Source organism: Notolepis coatsorum (assembly GCF_963971535.1).
Source record: "Notolepis coatsorum genome assembly, chromosome: 7".
NCBI classification, from domain to species: Eukaryota; Metazoa; Chordata; class Actinopteri; order Aulopiformes; family Paralepididae; genus Notolepis; species Notolepis coatsorum.
Window position 1 is genome coordinate 127479067 of NC_140171.1, and position 20884 is coordinate 127499950.

Sequence of the window (20884 nt, forward strand, 5' to 3'; positions counted from 1 at the left end):
TTACTTTTTCAAGTAATGAGTATAGTGTGTAACAAATTACTACTTCAATTTCAGTAATAGTACAGTGACTCGTCAAAAAACAACATATATGATGTATCTTTTCAACAATTGTATAGGACTTCTTTGAATCTGTGGAACATGTTCAACACGTTACACGACACTAGTTTTTAATTATATATTTTCGAGCATCTCTTTATTCCCTTGTATTGAACATGCCATTTTGGTGGGTATAAGTATACACCCAATTTTTTATTCTTATTTCTTTATACATTTCTAAAAAAAAATAATAATAATAAAAAATCACCAGTCTGCAGTTGTTTTTCATTATTTTAAAAGTTTAATTGATTGACTTTTCTGTTTCTACACTGTTTTATATTTATTATGTGCTGTATGTCTCTACGTCTATGATCAAGCGAATGTTCACTTTGTATAGCTATTGTTCTTCTATTGTTTATACATCACGTAGCCTACAATACAGCCTCAATTAGCCTGGAATTCATCAGCCCTAAGCCGCAACATTGCAGATACCGTAAAGACTATGAGATTAACACTTTCACTACCACTAGACAAAGGGTTAACCCTTTCACAACCACACGATAAAGGGTTAACCCTTTCACAACCACACTACAGAAGGTAAACCCTTTCACTACACTAGACGGTTAAGTTGCCAAAAAAGCCCAGACTCACGCACACACACAATTTCATGACCATCCATTCAAAATGCTCCAACTCACCCAAAGAAACTGGTTGCATTCCAAAGAAAATACAATGACCATATTATCTTATAGGGACATGTTGATTATCGATCAGTGAGAAGCTTGAACTTTCACGAATTAGACATTTTGTAACAGCGTGTAACATTTTGTAGAACGCGGCTACTATTAGGAGATGTTCTTCAAATATCAGAAATGAGCCAATAGCAAAGCAAAGGTGCAATCCATCTGCTCTCATTATTTGAGATTAATGTTTTTTTTTTTTTTTACACATCGCTCTTGACTAAATAAACATAATTAACTAAAGTTCTGGAGCACCCACTCTCTGGAACTCCCACCCTCCAAACATCCGCAGTTCTACATCCATGGACTCTTTCAAATCCCAAATCTCACCTCTTCACCAAATTTATAAATGACTCTGCCTGATTTCCCTCTTTTCTTTTCTTTCTTACTTTGTTGTTACCTTGTTCCTCTGATCTCCTTCCCCTTAGCTGCCCCCCCCCCCCCCACACACTGTTATGCGCCTTGGGTCTCCTGAAAGGCGCTATATAAATCCAAGAAATTATTATTATTAGAGTGCAATGATAATGTAAGAGCAGACTCACTCTACAGTGCAAGTATTCAAATTGAAATGAATGATAACATTTGTCATACAAAAGGTTCAAATCTCTTAAAACAAATGTTTTATTCTTCATGCAGAGAAACGGCTTTCCAAAAATATTTCTCCCAATAAGGAGCTTGCACATAATTGTTCATTTGACATTCTAAAGACAAATAAATACATATTCCTTTATGACAAAATGTACGTGGAAACCCTTTACATTGTAGCTTACTACTAGCTTCAGAAAGACAAAAAAAGTCAGTTTTTGTGTAACACAAGGTAGGCCTAATACATTGGATAAACCACCAAGGTTTGATTGTTACCATATATAGTATTTGTATTACCTCGAGGCATATTCAAAGAAGTAAAATATTTTCCAAATATGATAGTAAAAAATCAAATATGCAAAACATTGGTAGTTGTTCCAGGGAAAGGAACACGACTTGTGTAACATGAGTGGAACCAGGACTAACACATTACCATAACAAGTCAACATTACAGCGGTTCACATCCTACTGCCGACAGAGAGGTCATGCCCACTGTGCCACCATTTCAAATAACACGTTTTTATCATGTTTCATGTGGCCGATTCAGCCCTGGACTTGTGTAAAGTGGGCTATTGTATCGGTTTGAACCATCCCAAATGTTTCATCCTATTGGTATTACATTGCTATCCAAATGGCAAGAAATAAATTAATCCACCACACACACACACACACAACGCTGTATGCTACATAATGAACACTCCGCTCGACACGTCCGCAGGGACGTTCTGTGACATCGCACCCGATTGAGCAGAGTGGAGTGGGGACCATCAGCAACACTGAGTATGAACGCCCACAGTACGCAGGGGTTCAGCACCGCGACGCGACAGCACCGGTCGGGTTCGACACCTTCTCTCCAAAACCAAGAACATCATCGTTTCATGACAATCACTCACAAAAAGAAAGAAATACTGAAAGTTGCACACATCCCGTGGGATAACGGTGTCCCACCAGCCCTAATATATTAAAAGTCAACAACAACTCTTAGGAAAAATCTCATAATGACCCATGACTTATATTTATAATAAAGACATAAACAATGTGTATACAGTACGCAATATTGATGACGTCAGCTCCCAATAAAAAAATAAATAAAAACAGAGGATGTGGGTAAAAGACTATTGATTTTCAATGAACCAATCAGCCACTGTCGGTCAACAGAAGGACAATTTGTCCAGACCAGTCCAATTTGTTCAACTAAAGAGGTTATCATTTGGAACGTGACATCCTGTGTCACGATATCTGGTGTGACATCTTACCTGACCGCTCACTTTTATTTATTTATTTATCACATATGACCTAGTCTTCATCGACCACTTCTTCAACACGTCAAGTACTGTATTTGTTGCTATAAAATCAAGCATCATAAGACCGCATGGCATTCTAAAGTGCAATAATTCTGTAATAAAGTCAGGTCTGAATTGCCTGAACAGTAGGTGGGGCTATTTCACTTCCACATAAAAAAAAGGGGCAATATGCATATAATAATGGTAATAGCACTTAATAACTTACTATATGAAACATTCACAAACGCACTATTTCCCCACATATGTAGATCCGTTAGATCCAAGCTGTTCATGTGTTACTGCACACTCCTGGCACAGTCATGAGGTTTAGGCTGGTCACACACTACAGGACTTTGACTAGATTTAACCCCGATTAGGCATCCCTATATATATATATATGTAGTGAAAATTCCAAGTCAAACTTTCTCAAGCTTTCTAACAAGACTGAGGTCTTGAAAATTTGGCAGGGATTGCAATTTATGGCAGCTGATTAGTGGAAGAAATCTTGTAGAGTGTGTCCAGCCTTGGGGCATGGGCGGGACTAGAGTGCCCCCCACCCTTCAGCAGGGGCATGGGCGGGACTAGAGTGCCCCCTACCCTTCAGCAGGGGCATGGGCGGGACTAGAGTGCCCCCCACCCTTCAGCAGGGGCATGGGCGGGACTAGAGTGCCCCCCACCCTTCAGCAGGGGCGGGACTAGAGTGCCCCCCACCCTTCAGCAGGGGCGGGACTAGAGTGCCCCCCACCCTTCAGCAGGGGCGGGACTAGAGAGCCCCCCACCCCTCAGCAGGGGCGGGACTAGAGTGCCCCCCACCCTTCAGCAGGGGCGGGACTAGAGAGCCCCCCACCCCTCAGCAGGGGGGAACCGGTCCACCTCCCCTTCTTCCGTACACGACTGCTCTCCCAGTGTGAATGTCAGCTTGTATCTCATCCGAACCTTCTCCTGAAAACACACACACACACACACACACACACACACACACACACACACACACACACACACACACACACACACACACACACACACACACACACACACACACACACACACACACACACACACACACACACACACACCACACACACACACACACACACACACACACACACACACACTGGTTAGGATTGAGAGATAGCACTTGTTTTTCATATGTGTATATAATGTAAATAACTTATAGATATTAGATATTATAACTATAAGCGCTGAGGAGGACAGCTGCCATGTATGTATGTGTGTGTGTCCCCAGTCAGAAGGCGCAGACAGGGGCCTTTATCAGCTGAGCTCCCATCTCTCAAAGATAAGACATTGTCCAGGGTCATCCACAGAGGCGCTTTATAGCAACATTCTGGAACCACACAGACTCTCTGGGGGGGGGGGGCAGAACACTGGCTGGCGTTGTGTCACTTAGTAACGAGAGAAAGGGCGTGGCTACAGGGCTGGCCACCGTTGCTAGGGGAAAGACGTTATAGCTGTTAGTTTCTTCTGGTTTAAAATAAGACTAACCAGACTAGGAGATGAGGCAGACGCGTAGACAGGTGGACCAAGAGACTGCAGCAGCTGGAGGGGGGGATGGGAGGCCCCTCCACCCTCTATAGCCACTAGATAGCTAGCTTCGGCTAACAGGGAAGGCTTTTGGCTAACCACTGGGCCGCAACAATCATCAAGCTGATAGCAAGAGAGATCGGTAGAATTAATGAATTTAATAGACTTTTCAAAGACTTTCAGAAGTGTTTCCATCTTGTACGAGTCTATGTTTATCTTTTTGTTGTTCGGTTGCCCTTACACAATATTCACCATGGGATAACACGCGAACGTATACATGAACAAATTTACTATTTTTTACATATTGGACTACAAATAGTGTCTGTCAAATGAGCCGTACTATTTTCTCCATAGCTATAATATAGAATAATAGATCCACAAAGATTGTGAAATGTCGTGAAAATAGGGAATGGAAAGCTGGCGCTAGAGAGCAGAGATGGGGCGTGGCTATGGCGTTGAATGAGTTACTGTAAGAAGACGACCCCCCCCCCCCCAATTGATTACCTTGAGTGGATTGGCCAGCAGCATGACCTGTGTGATGGCAGCAGGGGGCAGTATGGGGTTGAATGGTGCCAACTCTGTCCCTGACGGTGGCTGCAGCCTCACCTTCATTGACTAGAGAAAGAATGAACAGTGATCAACTGAAGCAAGATTTAGCTTCATATACATACATACACTCACTCACTCACACACACACTCAGCTATTTTACAAGGAAAGGTGTGGGACCCCAAAACAAAAAAAAATTGGTACTTTTAATGATCAGTATTTAAAGTAGTAATAAAAATAATACATAATTTGTGTTTGTTTTGGTGACATATTGTCATTGCCGTTGTAGTTTTGCACTGTATTGACTTGCTTTCCATCTTGAAAAAGCATGCTAACTACCAAGTTCATCTCCTATTCATTATAAACAAATTGCGGTTGCTGCCGGTGCTGGTGACGTAAAGCGCATCACTTCCTGTGTGCTGGTTGGTTCTCTTGGGAATGTCCTACCAGACACCAGTTTAGAACAGCCAAGAACAGCACATGTAAAAGCATGTACACCTTGGGTATAGGTAGGGTTGTTATATCAATTTGTGATAGTGTCTGTCAAAATAAGACATGGACATTTTAACAAGAAGGAGGGCTACAGCGCTCTTGTAGTGTGAATCTCGTGTTTAGAAGGTGCTCAGTTTGGATATTGGGGAGCCAGCAGAAAAACAACAAAGTTCAAGGCACTCTTCATATATAAAAAAGCTTTAATATATTGCTTAGTTCACGTTTGAACAATAAAAAACTGCCAACATGTTTCGGCCTAGCTGTCAGCCTTCTTCAGGGCATACAAACACATGAACTCTGAGCCATATTATAAAGGAGGCCGTGCTAATCACTCAATCAAGCTCAGGTGTGAGCATTTAGTCAGCCTAAAGGCCCTCCCATAGTTGAGCGGACTGGACTCAGCGGAGGTCCACTGGACTCTTTGAGCCTTCATAGTCGAGCGGACCTCCACGGACCAATTTCCTACATGTCACGCGCCAGTTTACACAATTGTCCCCACGCTGTTCAACTTCTGTCATGTCGTCGTCATCCGATGTCAAAATAAAGAGTATGTTATCTCCGTTTCCAATATTTCGATAATAAAACGGGCAGTTTTACGCACTTGAATAACAGGTATATAGGCAGCGAGATGCAATGTACCGTATAGGCTTGAGGTGGACAGCGCGTGGTGCTGAAATGACAAACATTGCATGAAATAAAAGCACCAGTTTTATTTCAAAATATTGGAAACGGAGATAACATTCTATGTTATCTCCGTTTCCAATATTTCGAAATAAAACTGGCAATTTTACACACTTCATTTAGAAAAGCCATTCAAACATCTCTCTTGGCACGGAGCGAGTGGTCAGAGTAAAATGCAGATCGGCGTCACATTAAATGCAGTTCGATGTCAACCAAAACGCAGAGCAGCGTTTTGTGTGACACCAAGTCAGCGGCGCGGACGTCTGCGCGTCAGAAAATAGGAGCTTCGCACTTGGACTCTGCTGTGGGTCTGCTGTCCGCTGAGATCAAAGCTCAAAGAGTCCGCGCGGACCTCCGCGGAGTCTGCTCCGTGTACAGTCTGCTCGACTATGGGAGGGCCTTAAGGAGGCATTTGCTATTATGACAGCTAGACCTTAGGCTGACTAAATGCTCACACCTGAGCTTGATTGAGTGATTAGCACGGCCTCCTTTATAATATGGCTCAGAGTTCATGTGTTTGTATGCCCTGAAGAAGCATGTTGGCAGCTTTTTATTGTTCAAACATGAACTAAGCAATATATTAAAGTAGGGATGTCCGATATTATCGGCCTACCGATATTTGCATTAAAATCTAATATCGGAAAATATCGGTATCGGTTTTCAAAAAAAAAGAAAAAAAAATGTACATTTATTTTTTTTACATTTATTTACCCAGGCAAGCAAGTATGAACAAATTCTTATTTTATTTGTCAAAAGTATGCATAATGTTGTGTTAATTCCACGACAAGAGATATGTAAGGGATAATGTATAGCTACGAGGTCATTGTCGCAAAATAATTGACCGACACAGAGTTTAAAATACCGAGGCGCAGCGCCGAGGTGTTTTAAACATCAGTGAAGGTCAATTATTTTGCGACAATGATCGAATACACAATGATACATTATCCCGCTTATTACATGGCTAACTTACTAACAATATACCTAATTTATTTTACATCGACAAGACGAGATCAAATGCAGACGCAGTTCTGTTCTGGCTCCGCTGTCATCGTCACACACACTCCGCTGTCAGTGCAGCCGGCAGGTGTGTCTGATTGGCTGCACTGATGCAGTGTGTCAGTGGCCTTGATTGCGAACAGCTGCGCACAGCGGTCATTATTGTTCCACAGAGGTCCGCTATCGAGTAATATCGGACCTCTGACGAGCGCTATTGACCAATCACAAGCAAGCATTTCGGCGAATGTGAAAACGCCATGTAATAAGTAATGTTAATTACCTGAAATTATTCCGTTTTTTGGGGGGGTAAACCCTGCATATATCGGTATCGGTTTATATCGGTATCGGAAATGAAGAGTTGGACAGGACAATATCGGTATATCGGATATCGGTAAAAAAGCCAATATCGAACATCCCTATATTAAAGCTATATATATATATATATATATATATATATATATATATATATATATATATATATATATATATATATATATATATATATATGAAGAGTGCCTTGAAAGACATGGAAATGTTTGAGATTATAACTTTAAAACCACCAGTGCTGTAGTGAATGGATGTGCTGGTTGTGTACCTTAGGCACGGCAGCCTGCAGGACTACATTCCTGATGGGCAGTGGGGCCGTGTTCAACATGGACGCCACCATCACCAGTACGTCGGGCCGGCCCGGTGGACAGGCGGTGGCAAAGTGCAGCAGGACACGGACGCCATCTTTGTCATATGCCGTCACTGGACAAACTTTGCCTGAGTAACATCAAAAGGGGAAAACCCTTTGATTAAAACCCTTTCACTACCACACTGCCAAATGGTTAACCCTTTCACTGTGACAATACAGAAGGTTAACACTTTCACTGCCACAATGACAAATGGTTAACCCTTTCACAACCACACTACAGAGGCGAATCCTTTCACTACAGACCATTAACAGTGGACTGTGTCCACATCTTTTGGAAAAAAGTTTGAAAATAAATGCAAAGATGAAAATCGCAAAGATGTAAATGTTTTCGACTTTGTCGTTTGTATAGGCAACTTTGGAGAAATGAGCAAGAGTGAGTTTACCTGCCCAGCAGAAAGATCACTTTTCAATGTGCAACAAAGGTTTTCCACAGACTCCCAGAGGCACCCCAGCACCTTTAAGCTGACATTTTCAAAGATAAAAAAAAAAAGGCTGGGCAATATTTATTTATTTATTCATTTTATTCAGCTTAACCCTTTCACTACCAAAGGGTTAACCCTTTCACTGTGATAATACAGAAGGCCCTTTAACTGCCCCTCACAGAGATAGTTTCCTCTATGAAACCTGCGACCTGCCCCCTCGACACTGTTCCCACTGCTCTCCTGAAACAGGTTTTTCACCAACCGGTTCCAGCATCCTCTCCATTATTAACAGCTCCCTGGCAACTGGTACTGTTCTCCTGCTTTAAACATGCAGTAGTCCAGCCCCTATTGAAAAAACCAAACCTTGACCCCACCCAGAACAGTAATTACAGGCCCATTTCCAAGCTTCCTTTTCTGTAAAAAATACTTGAAAAGGTTGTTCTGTTAGGACTGGCCATAGCACAGAATCAGCCCTCCTTAAGGTTTCAAATGACCTACTCCTCGCCGCTGACAACCGTGACTGCTCTGTTTTGATGCTGCTTGACCTCAGCGCAGCTTTCGACACTGTTGATCACAAAATTGTATTAGATCGTCTCCAACATGGGGTTGGTGTCAGTGGCACTGCACTAGCATGGTTCTCCTCCTATCTCACAAATAGAAGCTTTGCTGTCAACATTGCCAACTGCTCCTCCCGCTCAACCGCCCTCTCCTGTGGGGTCCCGCAAGGGTCCATCCTTGGCCCGATCCTGTTCTCTCTTTACATGCTACCCCTTGGTTCAATCATTCAGAAGCACAACATCTCTTTTCAATGTTATGCTGACGACACACAGCTTTATGTCTCTCTGAAACCTAACAACCAGTCTTTACTTAACAGTCTCATGTCCTGCCTTGACGACGTAAAATGTTAGATGGCACAAAACATTTTACAACTAAATGAAAACAAATGTGAAATAATCCTCTTCGGTCCCCCAGATGCTGTCACCACCCTTACCAACATGTTTTGGCAACCTGTCCTCCCTGGTCAAGCCTTATGTCAAGAACCTAGGTGTAATTTTTGATCCCCAATTTAAATTCGACCGACAAGTGAACTCAGTGGTGAAGGCATGTTTTTTCCAATTACGCACCATTGCTAAACTCAAAGAGACTACTGCAACTCCCTCTATATAGGCATCAACCAGTCTTCCCTGTCCCGCCTACAGCTAGTACAGAACGCCGCTGCCAGACTGTTGACCGGAACCCGTAAGAGACCACATCACCCCTGTCCTTGCCTCCCTTCATTGGCTTCCAGTATGCTACAGAATATATTTTAAGGTTATCCTATTAGTTTTTAAAGCCATTAATGGTCAGCCCCCCTCCTACATCCCCCCTCCTACGTGCCTTTGCTGTCGCAGCCCCTGAACTGTGGAACAGCATCCCCACCTCCATTAGGCTTGCCCCCTCAATAGATGCCTTCAAATCTAGGCTCAAAACCCACTTCTACCTATTAGCTTTTCCCGTTCACTGACTCATGCCCTATTTTCCCTGTGTGCTTGCCTGTGTGCCCTCCCGTAAAACGGAGTTGTGATTGTTGTCAATATGTATCTATATATATACCCTCTGTACAGCACTTTGGTTGACATGTGTCATGTTAAATGTGCTATATAAATAAATCTGATTGATTGATTGACACGACAAAGCGTTAACCATTTCACAACCACACTACATAATGTTAACCCTTTCACTACCACACTACAGAGACTCATCGTTTTATAAATATCCTTTTCCAGTGTTTAGCATTGTTTTCTAGCAATGTGGGGTTGTATCAATGGGGTCTGTGTCTCTAATTCTCATTTTGGCTCATTAGTCCAGTCTCGAGTTCACGAGATCCTCCCTCACTGAACTAAGCCATTCTGATTTGACTGTTTTGCTGACATGAATAAGGCACTGGTTGTAGTCACTGCCCACAATCAACAATTCGCTCAACAACAGAGCGAGTGGAAATACTGACACTTCCTCAAACGGGTTGACGTGGCGCGGGTGCCGACAGAGAGAGAGCAGAGAACGGGCGAGTGAGAGAGAGAGAGAGAGGGAGAGAGAGGGATACGGAGCATTTACAGTGTGTAAATCTCTCTCTCTCTCCCTCGCTCGCTCATTCTCTGCTCCAGGGTTTTCCGTTAGCCGGTAATTACCGGTATTTGACCGGCAAAATCTGTTGAAGTCCGACATATTTAATCTCCCCGGTCATAATATACGGTGGAAATAATTCCCTCTAAGCACAATTTGATTATTTGAATTGTATTAAAATAGGCTAAAATTAAATAGCCTATGCGATGAACGAAACAATCATTACATTTGTTTCATCGTTGCTTCACCAAGCAGGTCTAATAATGACAACGACGTTGTCAGCCAGAGCTTAGTGCTGGGTTTGCGAGTGCATGCAGCTGCAGAGCCACAGAACCCACCAGCTGTGCCGGCACAGTGCAATACTCCAATTCAGCCATTGACAATTCAGCTGTTGGGTGGGGGGCGCTGCTGAGCGGTCCCCAGATAGGGCCTGAAAACAGCTGAATCTGCGGCTCTGCAGCGGCATACTCTCGCAAATAAGTCGTTGGGAGGTGGAGATTCATCACGCAAACCCACGCTAATGTTGCCGTCTCTCTCTGCCAAATTTCTCAGTTCTTCGCTTGATATAATTAATACAAATGTCCAATATAACGGAATTCGTTAGCTCATAAAAATGTGATTATAACAGACTGCTGTTTATTAATGTCGGGCCGACTGCCCACAGACACCTATTTGATTTAAAGTCAGCAGCAGCACGGAGTCTCTGGACTTATTTTATTTGGAATATAATGACTGTATACGCAAAAGTAGCCTAGTTTTAAGTTAAAATATTATAAATCTACATGCCTTGAGGATGTCATTCTTTATAATAGCCTGCCTATCAATTGTTTTTAAGCTCAATAAACTCTGACCGGAATTTCTCTCATTTGACCGGTAGATTGAAATCTACCGGACACTGAGGCCGGCAACAATTTTTTCTAACGGAAACCCTGCTCTGCTCTCTCTGTCAGCACTCGTGTCACATCAACCTGTTGCAAATGTCAAGTTAGACCGCGCTCTCAAGATTCGACACTGGGTGCTGAAATCCCATTAAGTATTATATAAAAAAGAAGCAGTGAAGCTAGACCAGCACTCTCAGGACTCTCTGAGAGAGCTGGTCTAGCTTCACTGCTTCTTTTTTACATCAACCTGTTGCAAAATATCATAGCGCACACGCACACTCCAGCGCTTATTCCGATCCGTGCAATAATATTCACGGGGGTATATATTCTCATTTGAAACAAGTTACCAATGCATTGTCCCGTGGGATTATGCCCCCTGCGGCTAAATTAATTAGTCTCCCTGTCTATCTCTCTATGTCTCTCTCTGTCTGCCAGTGCAGACTGTGGGTGACTGTCACTCAAAACGCTTTGCGAGTATGGGCGGAGCCCAACCCAAAACAGCTTGAAATCTTGAAGTGGGAAAATGCTGCTTTAGAGTACTTGATTAGAAATACAAAACAATTAATTTTTTGGAAAAAAAACGTACAGATGTGTTCCATAGACTCACAGGAATTGTGTAACATTGCCCAAATAGTGAAAGGAATAGCAAAACATGGGACCTTTAAAGACAGTAGAGGCTGAGTACTTTATTATAGTTTTAAGAGTGTTGTGTTCATTCATTCTTAACTGTCTGTAGTGTGGTAGTGAAAGGTTATCCTTCTGTAGTGTGGTAGTGAAAGGTTAACCTTCTGTAGTGTGGTAGTGAAAGGGTTAACCTTCTGTAGTGTGGTAGTGAAAGGTTAACCTTCTGTAGTGTGGTAGTGAAAGGGTTAACCTTCTGTAGTGTGGTAGTGAAAGGGTTAACCTTCTGTATTGTGGTAGTGAAAGGGTTAAAGCTGCTGCTGCCTCTGGGAGTCTGTGGGAAACCTCTGTTGCACGTTCATGCGCTTGAAAAGTGATGCAGAGCTGTCTGGGCAGGTAAACTCACTCTTGCTCATTTCGCAGAAGTTGCCTACTGCAGCTTTAACCTGAAAGCTCACAAGCACCCACTTAACTCTTTCACGGCCAACAACGCTTATGTTATTGGGCGCCAACGGTTAACACATTCAGTGCCAACGACGAGATTAGTCGGGTTAACTCGCCATACGTTGAGTGCCAAGGCCCGAGAAAACTCTGGTTTTAATCGTTATTTATTTTATTAGCAATATCCATTAGGGATGGGTACTAGGGCTGGGCGACATGACGATATTATATAAATATCGGGTACAGTTCATTAACGATACACTTTTTAAACGTATCGTGGATATCGTGATGTTTTGCCCAAGAGGCTTGTGTCGCGTCAATCTGGTCCACACGTTGAAACTTTTGAACAGCGCCGCCGCCGCCCCACACACACACACTACTGCATCAAAAGTTACTACTTATGATAACAAAGGCATTCGTTTTGTGGCATTGACGTTATATAGTTACACTTTCAATAACATCAGCGTATTTACATAGCAACGACCGAGGTCGACCTAGATATAGCAAGCATTAGCCGTTCATATCTCAGCCCGTGCTGACTCCGTTGTGCCCATTCTGCGGTCTGTTAATAACGTTTTCAATCAGACAGATGTATGGAAAGGCTTTTATTATAACATCCGTTGCAGTAAAATCATTATGCCTCCAGTCGTTTAGTCATTCTGCAGAGCTAAAAGCTAATCGTCGGCCGCGGCGAGCTACCGCTGCCATTGTTGTTTTCATTGAGCTCTCCAATAGCGGAAGTAAAAAATTAATACGCGCTTGCCGATTGGTGCTAAGAACAGCAGGGCGGGTGCAAGCGATGTGACGTAATTGGCAGACGCGACTGTCAATCAAAATGATTCTGTTTGCCGACTGAATGAATATAAACGTTATTAACAGATTGCAGCATAGGTACAATACAGTACAGCTCAATACAACAACAATCAACAGTGGACTGGAGGATGCAGACCAGAGAAAGACTTTCGTCTTGTTTACATCAGGGTCCCCCATTTTCAATTCATCATATTTCATATCTAAATCATATAATATCTCATTGCTAAATATATGCAATATATAATCTAATAATCCAATAATCTAAATCTAATATATAATATAAAAATGCTAAATGCATGGGTATTTTATTTTGTCTTTAATGTTAGCTTGCAAACTCAAATACTGTCTGGGTAAGCCTCATAATGAATTGTTTGGGGGAAAAAATAAAAACATCGTGATGCGTATCGTGTATCGCCGAAAGGTCAGAAAATATCGTGATATCATATTTAGGCCATATCGCCCAGCCCTAATGGGTACCTTTCACATTTGAACCGATACCGGTACCCAACGGTACCTTTTTTCGGTACTTTAGTCTCAAGAAATTTAATTTACCTACCTGTCGTAAAAAAAAAATCCAAACTTCAAATAACTACAATTTCGACACTTTTCGGCTTGTCATTGCTCCGACTGCTTTGTTGTTGAATCAAGTCAAATCCTAGGTAAGCATATATTGTGTGTGTGAACGTTGACATGAAAAGAAAAAAGTAAAAAAAATAAAAATAAAAGTAAAAAAAATAAAATAAAAAAAAAAAATTTATTTTTTTTTCGGTTTCTCACTTGATTCGATACTCGGTAGTACCGACGTGTTTCGGTTCGGTACCTCAAAAGTACCGAATTCGGTACCCATCCCTAATATCCATTCATTTTTCATCCATCCAGCCTGACGTTATCATTGGGAATGGGTCTGAGCTCGAAAAGGGCAAATACCGATGCCTATCGTCTCCCGGATGGTATTGCACATCATTGGATTGGATTGGATTGGGTGGGCATGTGCATCAGAAAAAAAGTCCGGTCCGGGGTTTTCCCTTCTCTGGCAAGCAGTATCTGTTACCACATTCACTGGGGAGGCTGGGAGCAGCTTTCGATTATGTGTTTTGGACTATAACGTTGGATCAATAAACGCGATCAATATTTGGAATGGCGATCAGGAATTGGATTAATCTTTTTGCAGAACATCTGATGTGAGGTAAGGACTCTATGTTACCAGTTTTGGGTTAATCAGATGTTTTTTTCACAGCGATCACAACGTGTGTGTGTGTGTGTGTGTGTGTGTGTGTGTGTGTGTGTGCATAACGTTAGCGCTAAGCACGGCATGGATAATCGATTTTTCAGCCCGCTTTTCTAGCGTGCATAAGTACACATATACTATCGATAATCTAGCTTTTATTTGAAAACTATTCATAAATCAGCCGAAAAATTACAACATGTTTTGTGTATTCCACTAAAGAGCTATTATCGCGGAATTTCTCTGGAATTACTAGAACTCTCCAAAACTATACTCGTATTCAAAACGGTATAAAACGGAAATGTACCAATGAAAAAACAATCTGTTTCGTACATGTTGACTGCAAGCAAGTCATTGATAAGCGAGGGGTGTTTTAGACCCATAGCCATAATTTAAGATATAGTTTAAGCCTTCGCAAATTTCCCCGACCTCCCATTGACTTCCTTATTGGCATGGTAGCCCTAATATGGTCAAAGGGGCGTGGCACTGAATGTGTTCACTTTGATTGCCAGCAGGGGGTGTGCTATTTATCGCTTGAGTGCCAGCGCTTTAGTCAATATGAGGACGGGGATATTTGCGAACGCATAAACTATATCTTAAATTATGGCTATGTGTCTAATACAACCGTCGCTTATCAATGACTTGCTTGCAGTCAACATGTACAAAACAGATTGTTTTTTCATTAGTACATTTCCATTTTATACCGTTTTGAATACGAGTATAGTTTTGAAGATTTCTAGTGATTCCAGAAAAATCCGTGAAAATCGCCCTTTACTGGAATACACAAAACACGTTGTAATTTTTCGGCCTATTTATGAATAGTTTTCAAATAAACGCTAGATTATCGATAGTATATGTGTACTTATGCACGCTAGAGAAGCGGGCTGAAAAATCTATTATCTATACCCTGCCTGGCGCTAATGCCACACACGCATACACACACACACACACACACACACACACGTTGTGAAATATGTGAAAAAACATCTGATTACCCCAAGACTGGTAAAATAAAGTCCTTACCTCACATCAGATGTTCTGCAAAAAGATTAATCTAATTCCTGATCGCCATTCCAAATATCGATTGCGTTTATTGATCCAACGTTAGACCTCGAAACAGATGATCCACGCTGCTTCCGGTTGCCTCAATGAATGCAATAGTCTCAGGGTACATGGCTCAGAAGTCAAATGTGGAATCCGGAGTTTTTTTTCTGATGCATTTCCATTGACTCCAATCCAATGGGTGCAATACCATCCGGGAGACGATAGGGGGCGGTATTTGCGCTTTTCGAGGTCAGAGCCAGTCCCAATGATAACGTGAGGCTGGATGGATGAAAAATGAATGGATATCGCTAATAAAAGAAATAACGAGAAAATAGGCACTCAACGCATGGTGGCCAACAATGAGATTTCTCGTTGTTGGCACCCAATGTGTTAAGGGCCATTAACGTGTATATATACGTTTTTGGATAGTTTTTGCTTTTCTTTCGATTTTAATATTCTATTCAATGTCACGGCCCCATATGTTGCCGTTAAAAGGCATACTGGGACACAGAGGGTGCAGTACCGGCCAGATCCTACTAGTAGGCAGTATCGAGAGTGCAGTAAACCCTGTTCCAGACCGGGTGTTACGTCTTACCGCTCCGGGCGCAGTTTTCTAGTACAGGGAAGCCTAGGGCTTCACTCGATCGCATTGAATAGTTTTCGGGACAATCGATGGATATGTTGTGCTGGATTATATCGTGGAACAGATGGCGATCAAACAATTGGAATATTCTTTTTGGTATACCCCTGAGCACAGGTAAGGACTATCTGACGTCAATTTCAGCTTGATCCAACAATGTTATCATACCGATCCAGCTAATCGAATGCCGTTACTGGCAATCAAAGCATCAGAAACGACCCCCCCCCCCCCCCTTTCATGCATTCATGATGAAACATAATACCTATTATATACATTTGATTTGGAAATAGTAGTGTGTCCAGGGACGAAACGTCAATGCTTTTAGTAGAATTCACATTGCGGCCTATAGCCAGCCTCCCAGGAATTAGCCTGGATCATTCCGAAATTATACTTATATTCACCACGGCAGAACGCGCAAACATATTCATGAAAAAATGTATTCTTTTTTGCATCTTGGACAGAAGATAGTTACTGTCAAATTACCATAGTATTGTATCCATAGCTATAATATAGAATATAGATATAGCTCTACAAACAAGGTGACGCACAGTGAAAATATGTAATGGAAACCTGGCCTGGCTGCGTGTATGCCTTCTACGACGGAACTGCGTTTCTGCGTTCGAGTTTTGCGCTCCGATTGGCCAGGTCATGTGACATGTGCGCCAATCGTGGGACAGCAAGTTCTGCGCCTATTTCCGGGTCTAACAGCCTGCAAACTACCTGGCGTTCTATCGCCATGCTCTAAGACAAACTCTAACCGTAACCAACTTCGAAAGAGTGCCTAAGCTTAACCGTCGGAATCAGGGCAGGCGTTCTATCGCCATGCTCTAAGACAAACTATAACCTTAACCAACTTCGAACGAGCGCCTAAGCTTAACCAGTGTAGAAACATGCGGTTCCACGATTGGGCGTACATGTCACATGACCAGAAATGACCTGGCCAATCAGAGACGCGGAAACGCAGTTCTGTTGTAGAAGGCATTCAGGCGGCCTGGCTAGAACATGATGGGGAAAGGCCTCGGCCCTGAATGAGTTAATAGCCGCAATGAATATGAAAATACACAAAACTCAACTCTTTCCTGTATGACCCGAGTAAGGTTTCCACATCATATGCAGTATGCACCCACCTCCAGATCACATGACCAAGGGGATAAGCTCACGTTACATCACATCCTGTGTGTTTCTAATTGACTGAAACTCACTTGGCTTGATGGCATCGAGCGGGACGACGACATTAGCCAAGGAGATGTCCTGTCCTCTAGCCGGACTGACGTGGCCCAGAGGGAGGATGGGGGGACTAGCGTGGCCCAGAGGGAGGATGGGGGGACTAGCGTGGCCCAGAGGGAGGATGGGGGGACTAGCGTGGCCCAGAGGGAGGATGGGGGGACTAGCGTGGCCCAGAGGGAGGATGGGGGGACTAGCGTGGCCCAGAGGGAGGAGGACGGGGGACAGGGAGCGCAGCAGCAGCGGACTGTCATCCGCCTGGCTGCCGGTGGTGGTGGGTGGCTGAACAGGGGCTCCAGGCATCACGCCCAGAGGCAGGGGGCTGGACCTCGATGACGACACCCCGACACTGGGGGAGGGGACTACAGTAGCACCCAGAGTCTCATCCATACCGAGCAAGCCACTAGGGTCCAGCATACCAGGTGTGCTGTGTGGATAATGAAAGATACAATTAGTGCCATTGTGATACAAAATAAATTACACAGACTTCATTATTACTAGGGATGCTCGATATTGGCTTTTTTACCGATACCAATATACCGATATTGTCCAACTCTTAATTTCCGATACCGATATCAACAGATATCACATTTTAATTGCTGATATCGGCCAATAATATCGGACATCATTTCTATAGAAATGAAAGAAAAAAATATATATATATATATATTTTTTTTTTAAAACAGATACAGATATTTTCCGATATCACATTTTAATGCCGATATCGGCCGATAATATCGGTAGGCTGATAATATCGGACATCCCTAATTATTACCCATAAGGAATATGCAACACCTCATTTCCTCACGTGGATTAGTATTTAGTATTTAATGGCTATAACCGAGACCTGAGTACTGTACCCCGTGCTTCCATATCACATGGAAAAATGACAATGAACGTGACTTTGGATCAATAAAAGCACAAGACTTTTACGCAGACAATGGCTGACTGATATAGATTCACTGTGAACAATGGAAAGCAAGGAAAGCACACAAGTAACATCTGAATTAAAATTGAAAACGTTTAAATCCAATAATATTTGGCAGTGTCGGTTGGAACACAACAGCGCACATTGCCCAAAATCCCTTATACTTTCAGAGTTGGCCCGGGGTTCGAAAGGCGGATCTATTCCTCACTTTCTAGGGCTGCTCAGGTCCAGCATGGCGAGGTCTTGCAGACTGTGGTCGAGGAGGGAGTCCGAGGCGGGCCAAGCGTCAGTGGGGGGAGGGAGGGAGGCCGTGCTGGACACCTGAGGCTGGACGACCAGGGGAGCCAACTCGGCGGCGGAGGGGAGAGAGAAAGAGGGAGAGCAGGACGACAACGAGAGGCAAGCTGGAGGGGCTGGGGTGCTCGGAAGGGCGCAGAGGGGGGGCTGAGGGAGTGCGTCTGTGGGGCCTGATGACGTGGGCACCGGAAGCGCGGAGAAGAGCGGAGCCGGGGAGGCCGCGCAGGACGCTGTGGTGGAGACTGGAGCGACCGTCAGAGCCAGAGAGTCTGTGAAGAGCGAGGATGTAGAGAAGACCGGAGCTGGGGAGACCATGGAGGACGCTGTGGTGGAGACTGGAGCGACCGTCAGAGCCAGAGAGTCTGTGAAGAGCGATGATGTAGAGAAGACCGGAGCTGGGGAGGCCATGGAGGACGCTGTGATGGAGCACTGGGGTCGGCTAACTGGAGCGACCGTCAGAGCCAGAGAGTCTGTGAAGAGCGAGGATGTAGAGAAGACCGGAGCTGGAAGGGAAGCGCAGCTGAAAATATCAAAGTCCTGGTTGGAAGCCTGGACGACAGGATGACAAAAAGAAAACATCACCAATTGGAAATAGTTTCAAGAGACAAAATAATGGGAAAATATGGGTATGGATGAACCAACTTAGCAAGTTTGTTTTGTTTGGTTTGTTTGGTTTATTTACACATGTAAAAACAATTACATATATAATACAATATAATACACAAAGAGATGAGAATGAGAATTGCCTAAAAACCCTCTAGGGGCTTGTATGTGGCATTCTCCAAGAAGCAAAATATACTCAGATTACTTGTATTTACCTGTAAAGACGTTAATTGATGGTTCAAGTTTTCATCTTTTGGCATGTCTGATTTACTGAAAGCAGGAGCAGGATCGTTAAGGCCTGAAAAGAAACAAATACAAATTCAAGTCAAGTCAAGAATTTTATTTATACCTAAATTAATACTAAGCTAACGTAACTATAGGATACACGGCTCAGAATGTCAGTAACTTTAACTTAAATACTTAATTTATATCGACCTGAATTTGGACAAATGGAAAAACGTGCTGCCCTATAAACACGACCCAGAATGTCAGTCAAATGTAATGGTGTTTTACAGGAGAGTCATTTGTTTTGACTCGATAGGCGAAATAAAGGCAGTGGATGGCCATTTTGTATAATCACGCTGAATTATTGCGGTACACACATTACAAAAACCTTTGTGAAATACAAATCTTTTTCGGTGGGATTTTTATAAACTTTGGACCTGTATGACTATAAGACTTCAGGCTATGGAACCGTTATGTTTTCCAGCTCCTACCTCTCAGCTGGAACTTAAAAACAGGCATCTGGCAACCACTAAACAGAAATTTGAGTACACACAACTTTTACTTCAGTATGTTCAAACCTCTGTTACTCTATTTCATTAGCACTCAAAGCGATTTTTTTTTATTGTGTAAGAAACTTCAGAATGTTACCTTTCAAAAGAGAAAAGGTCCTTTGCGATATATATATATATATATATATATTTATATATATATATATATATATATGATTCCTAAAATTGCTGCACTTTGTTCAAAATTGCATTGATCTGACTGTCTGTGTAGTAGCTAATAAACAAGATTTTGCTGCTTAAACGTATGTACCGGTATAATGTATATTCATTGATTCACTCATATACCAAAATCCATTTGAATTGAACATTTTAGCAAATATTGATATGCGTTTAAAATGCGATTCATTTAGATGAATTAACTCTAAAGTCTCTAATTAATCTAATCGAGTCCCACCACTAGTTTAAAGTGAGTGTGTGCATGTGGATGTGTGTGCAATAAATATAGAATCACTGACTGACTGAATGAGTGAGTGAGCGAGTTAGTTAGTGACATTGCCGGACATGGAGGTGCCTTGCATCTGAAACATTTACCTAAATAGAAGAGTTCTCCATCCAGCAGAGAGAGTGCGGTGGAGGGTGTGCTGGAGCTGGAGGCCCCTGGGCTGGTGATAGAAGTGGACCCCAGGAGAAGGTCAGCAGGAAGGGACCAGGGGGCTGGAGGTGGAGATGGGCTCTGGAGGTCCAGACCCACCAGGTCGATCAGGATCTCCGACTGCTTTCCGCTGCTATCAGGGGCTCTGGCGACTGTGCAAGAATAGAGATGGGTGAATGGACCTATCTCAAACCCCGCCCTCTTTTCTTGATCCTCTGATCGGAACTGTCGCTTTTCCACAGTTGTGATTGGAGGATCAAGGAAAAGAGGGTGGAGTTTGGATTGGTCAGTTGACTCCTTGAAGAACTATATTAAGTCTGTTGTAACACCACAAAACATAGATCTCACTTAGTAGAGCCTTAAGTCATATACTGTATGTGTCATTACGACCAGTGGTGCAGTGCTGGTATAACGCGGTATAACGGCGTTTTACCTCGGTCACTGAGGCTGAAGTACGCGCAATCGCGCACAGATATGTTCCCGCGTGTACGCGCAGTCACGCACACAAAAACGTTACACGCTACTTTCGGGAGAAAGAGTCTAGACTAGAAGATCTGCGAGGAGAAGAAAAAAACTCCCCGTAAAAAACCCACTATGATTGGTTGGTTTGTTTAGATATGAGTGACGACTCACGATTGGGTATGGTAGGCCAAAACT

The 20884-nt window shown here is 43.0% G+C and overlaps 1 protein-coding gene across 1 annotated transcript in view; it reads right to left on the reverse strand.

Annotated features, from left to right (window-relative positions):
- Positions 1-3475: 3475 nt before the first annotated feature.
- The window catches only part of LOC311231935 (ADP-ribosylation factor-binding protein GGA3-like), a gene marked incomplete at its 3' end in the record, with an annotated part of 70220 nt that continues 52811 nt past the window's right edge, over positions 3476-20884 (reverse strand). Inside the window, exons 11-17 of the mRNA XM_084318574.1 lie at positions 20167-20379; positions 19057-19139; positions 18150-18787; positions 16992-17440; positions 7498-7667; positions 4691-4801; positions 3476-3586 (exon numbers count right to left, since the gene is read on the reverse strand). Coding sequence (XP_084174700.1) covers positions 3476-3586; positions 4691-4801; positions 7498-7667; positions 16992-17440; positions 18150-18787; positions 19057-19139; positions 20167-20379 — 1775 coding nt within the window. The remainder of the gene's footprint in view (positions 3587-4690; positions 4802-7497; positions 7668-16991; positions 17441-18149; positions 18788-19056; positions 19140-20166; positions 20380-20884) is intronic.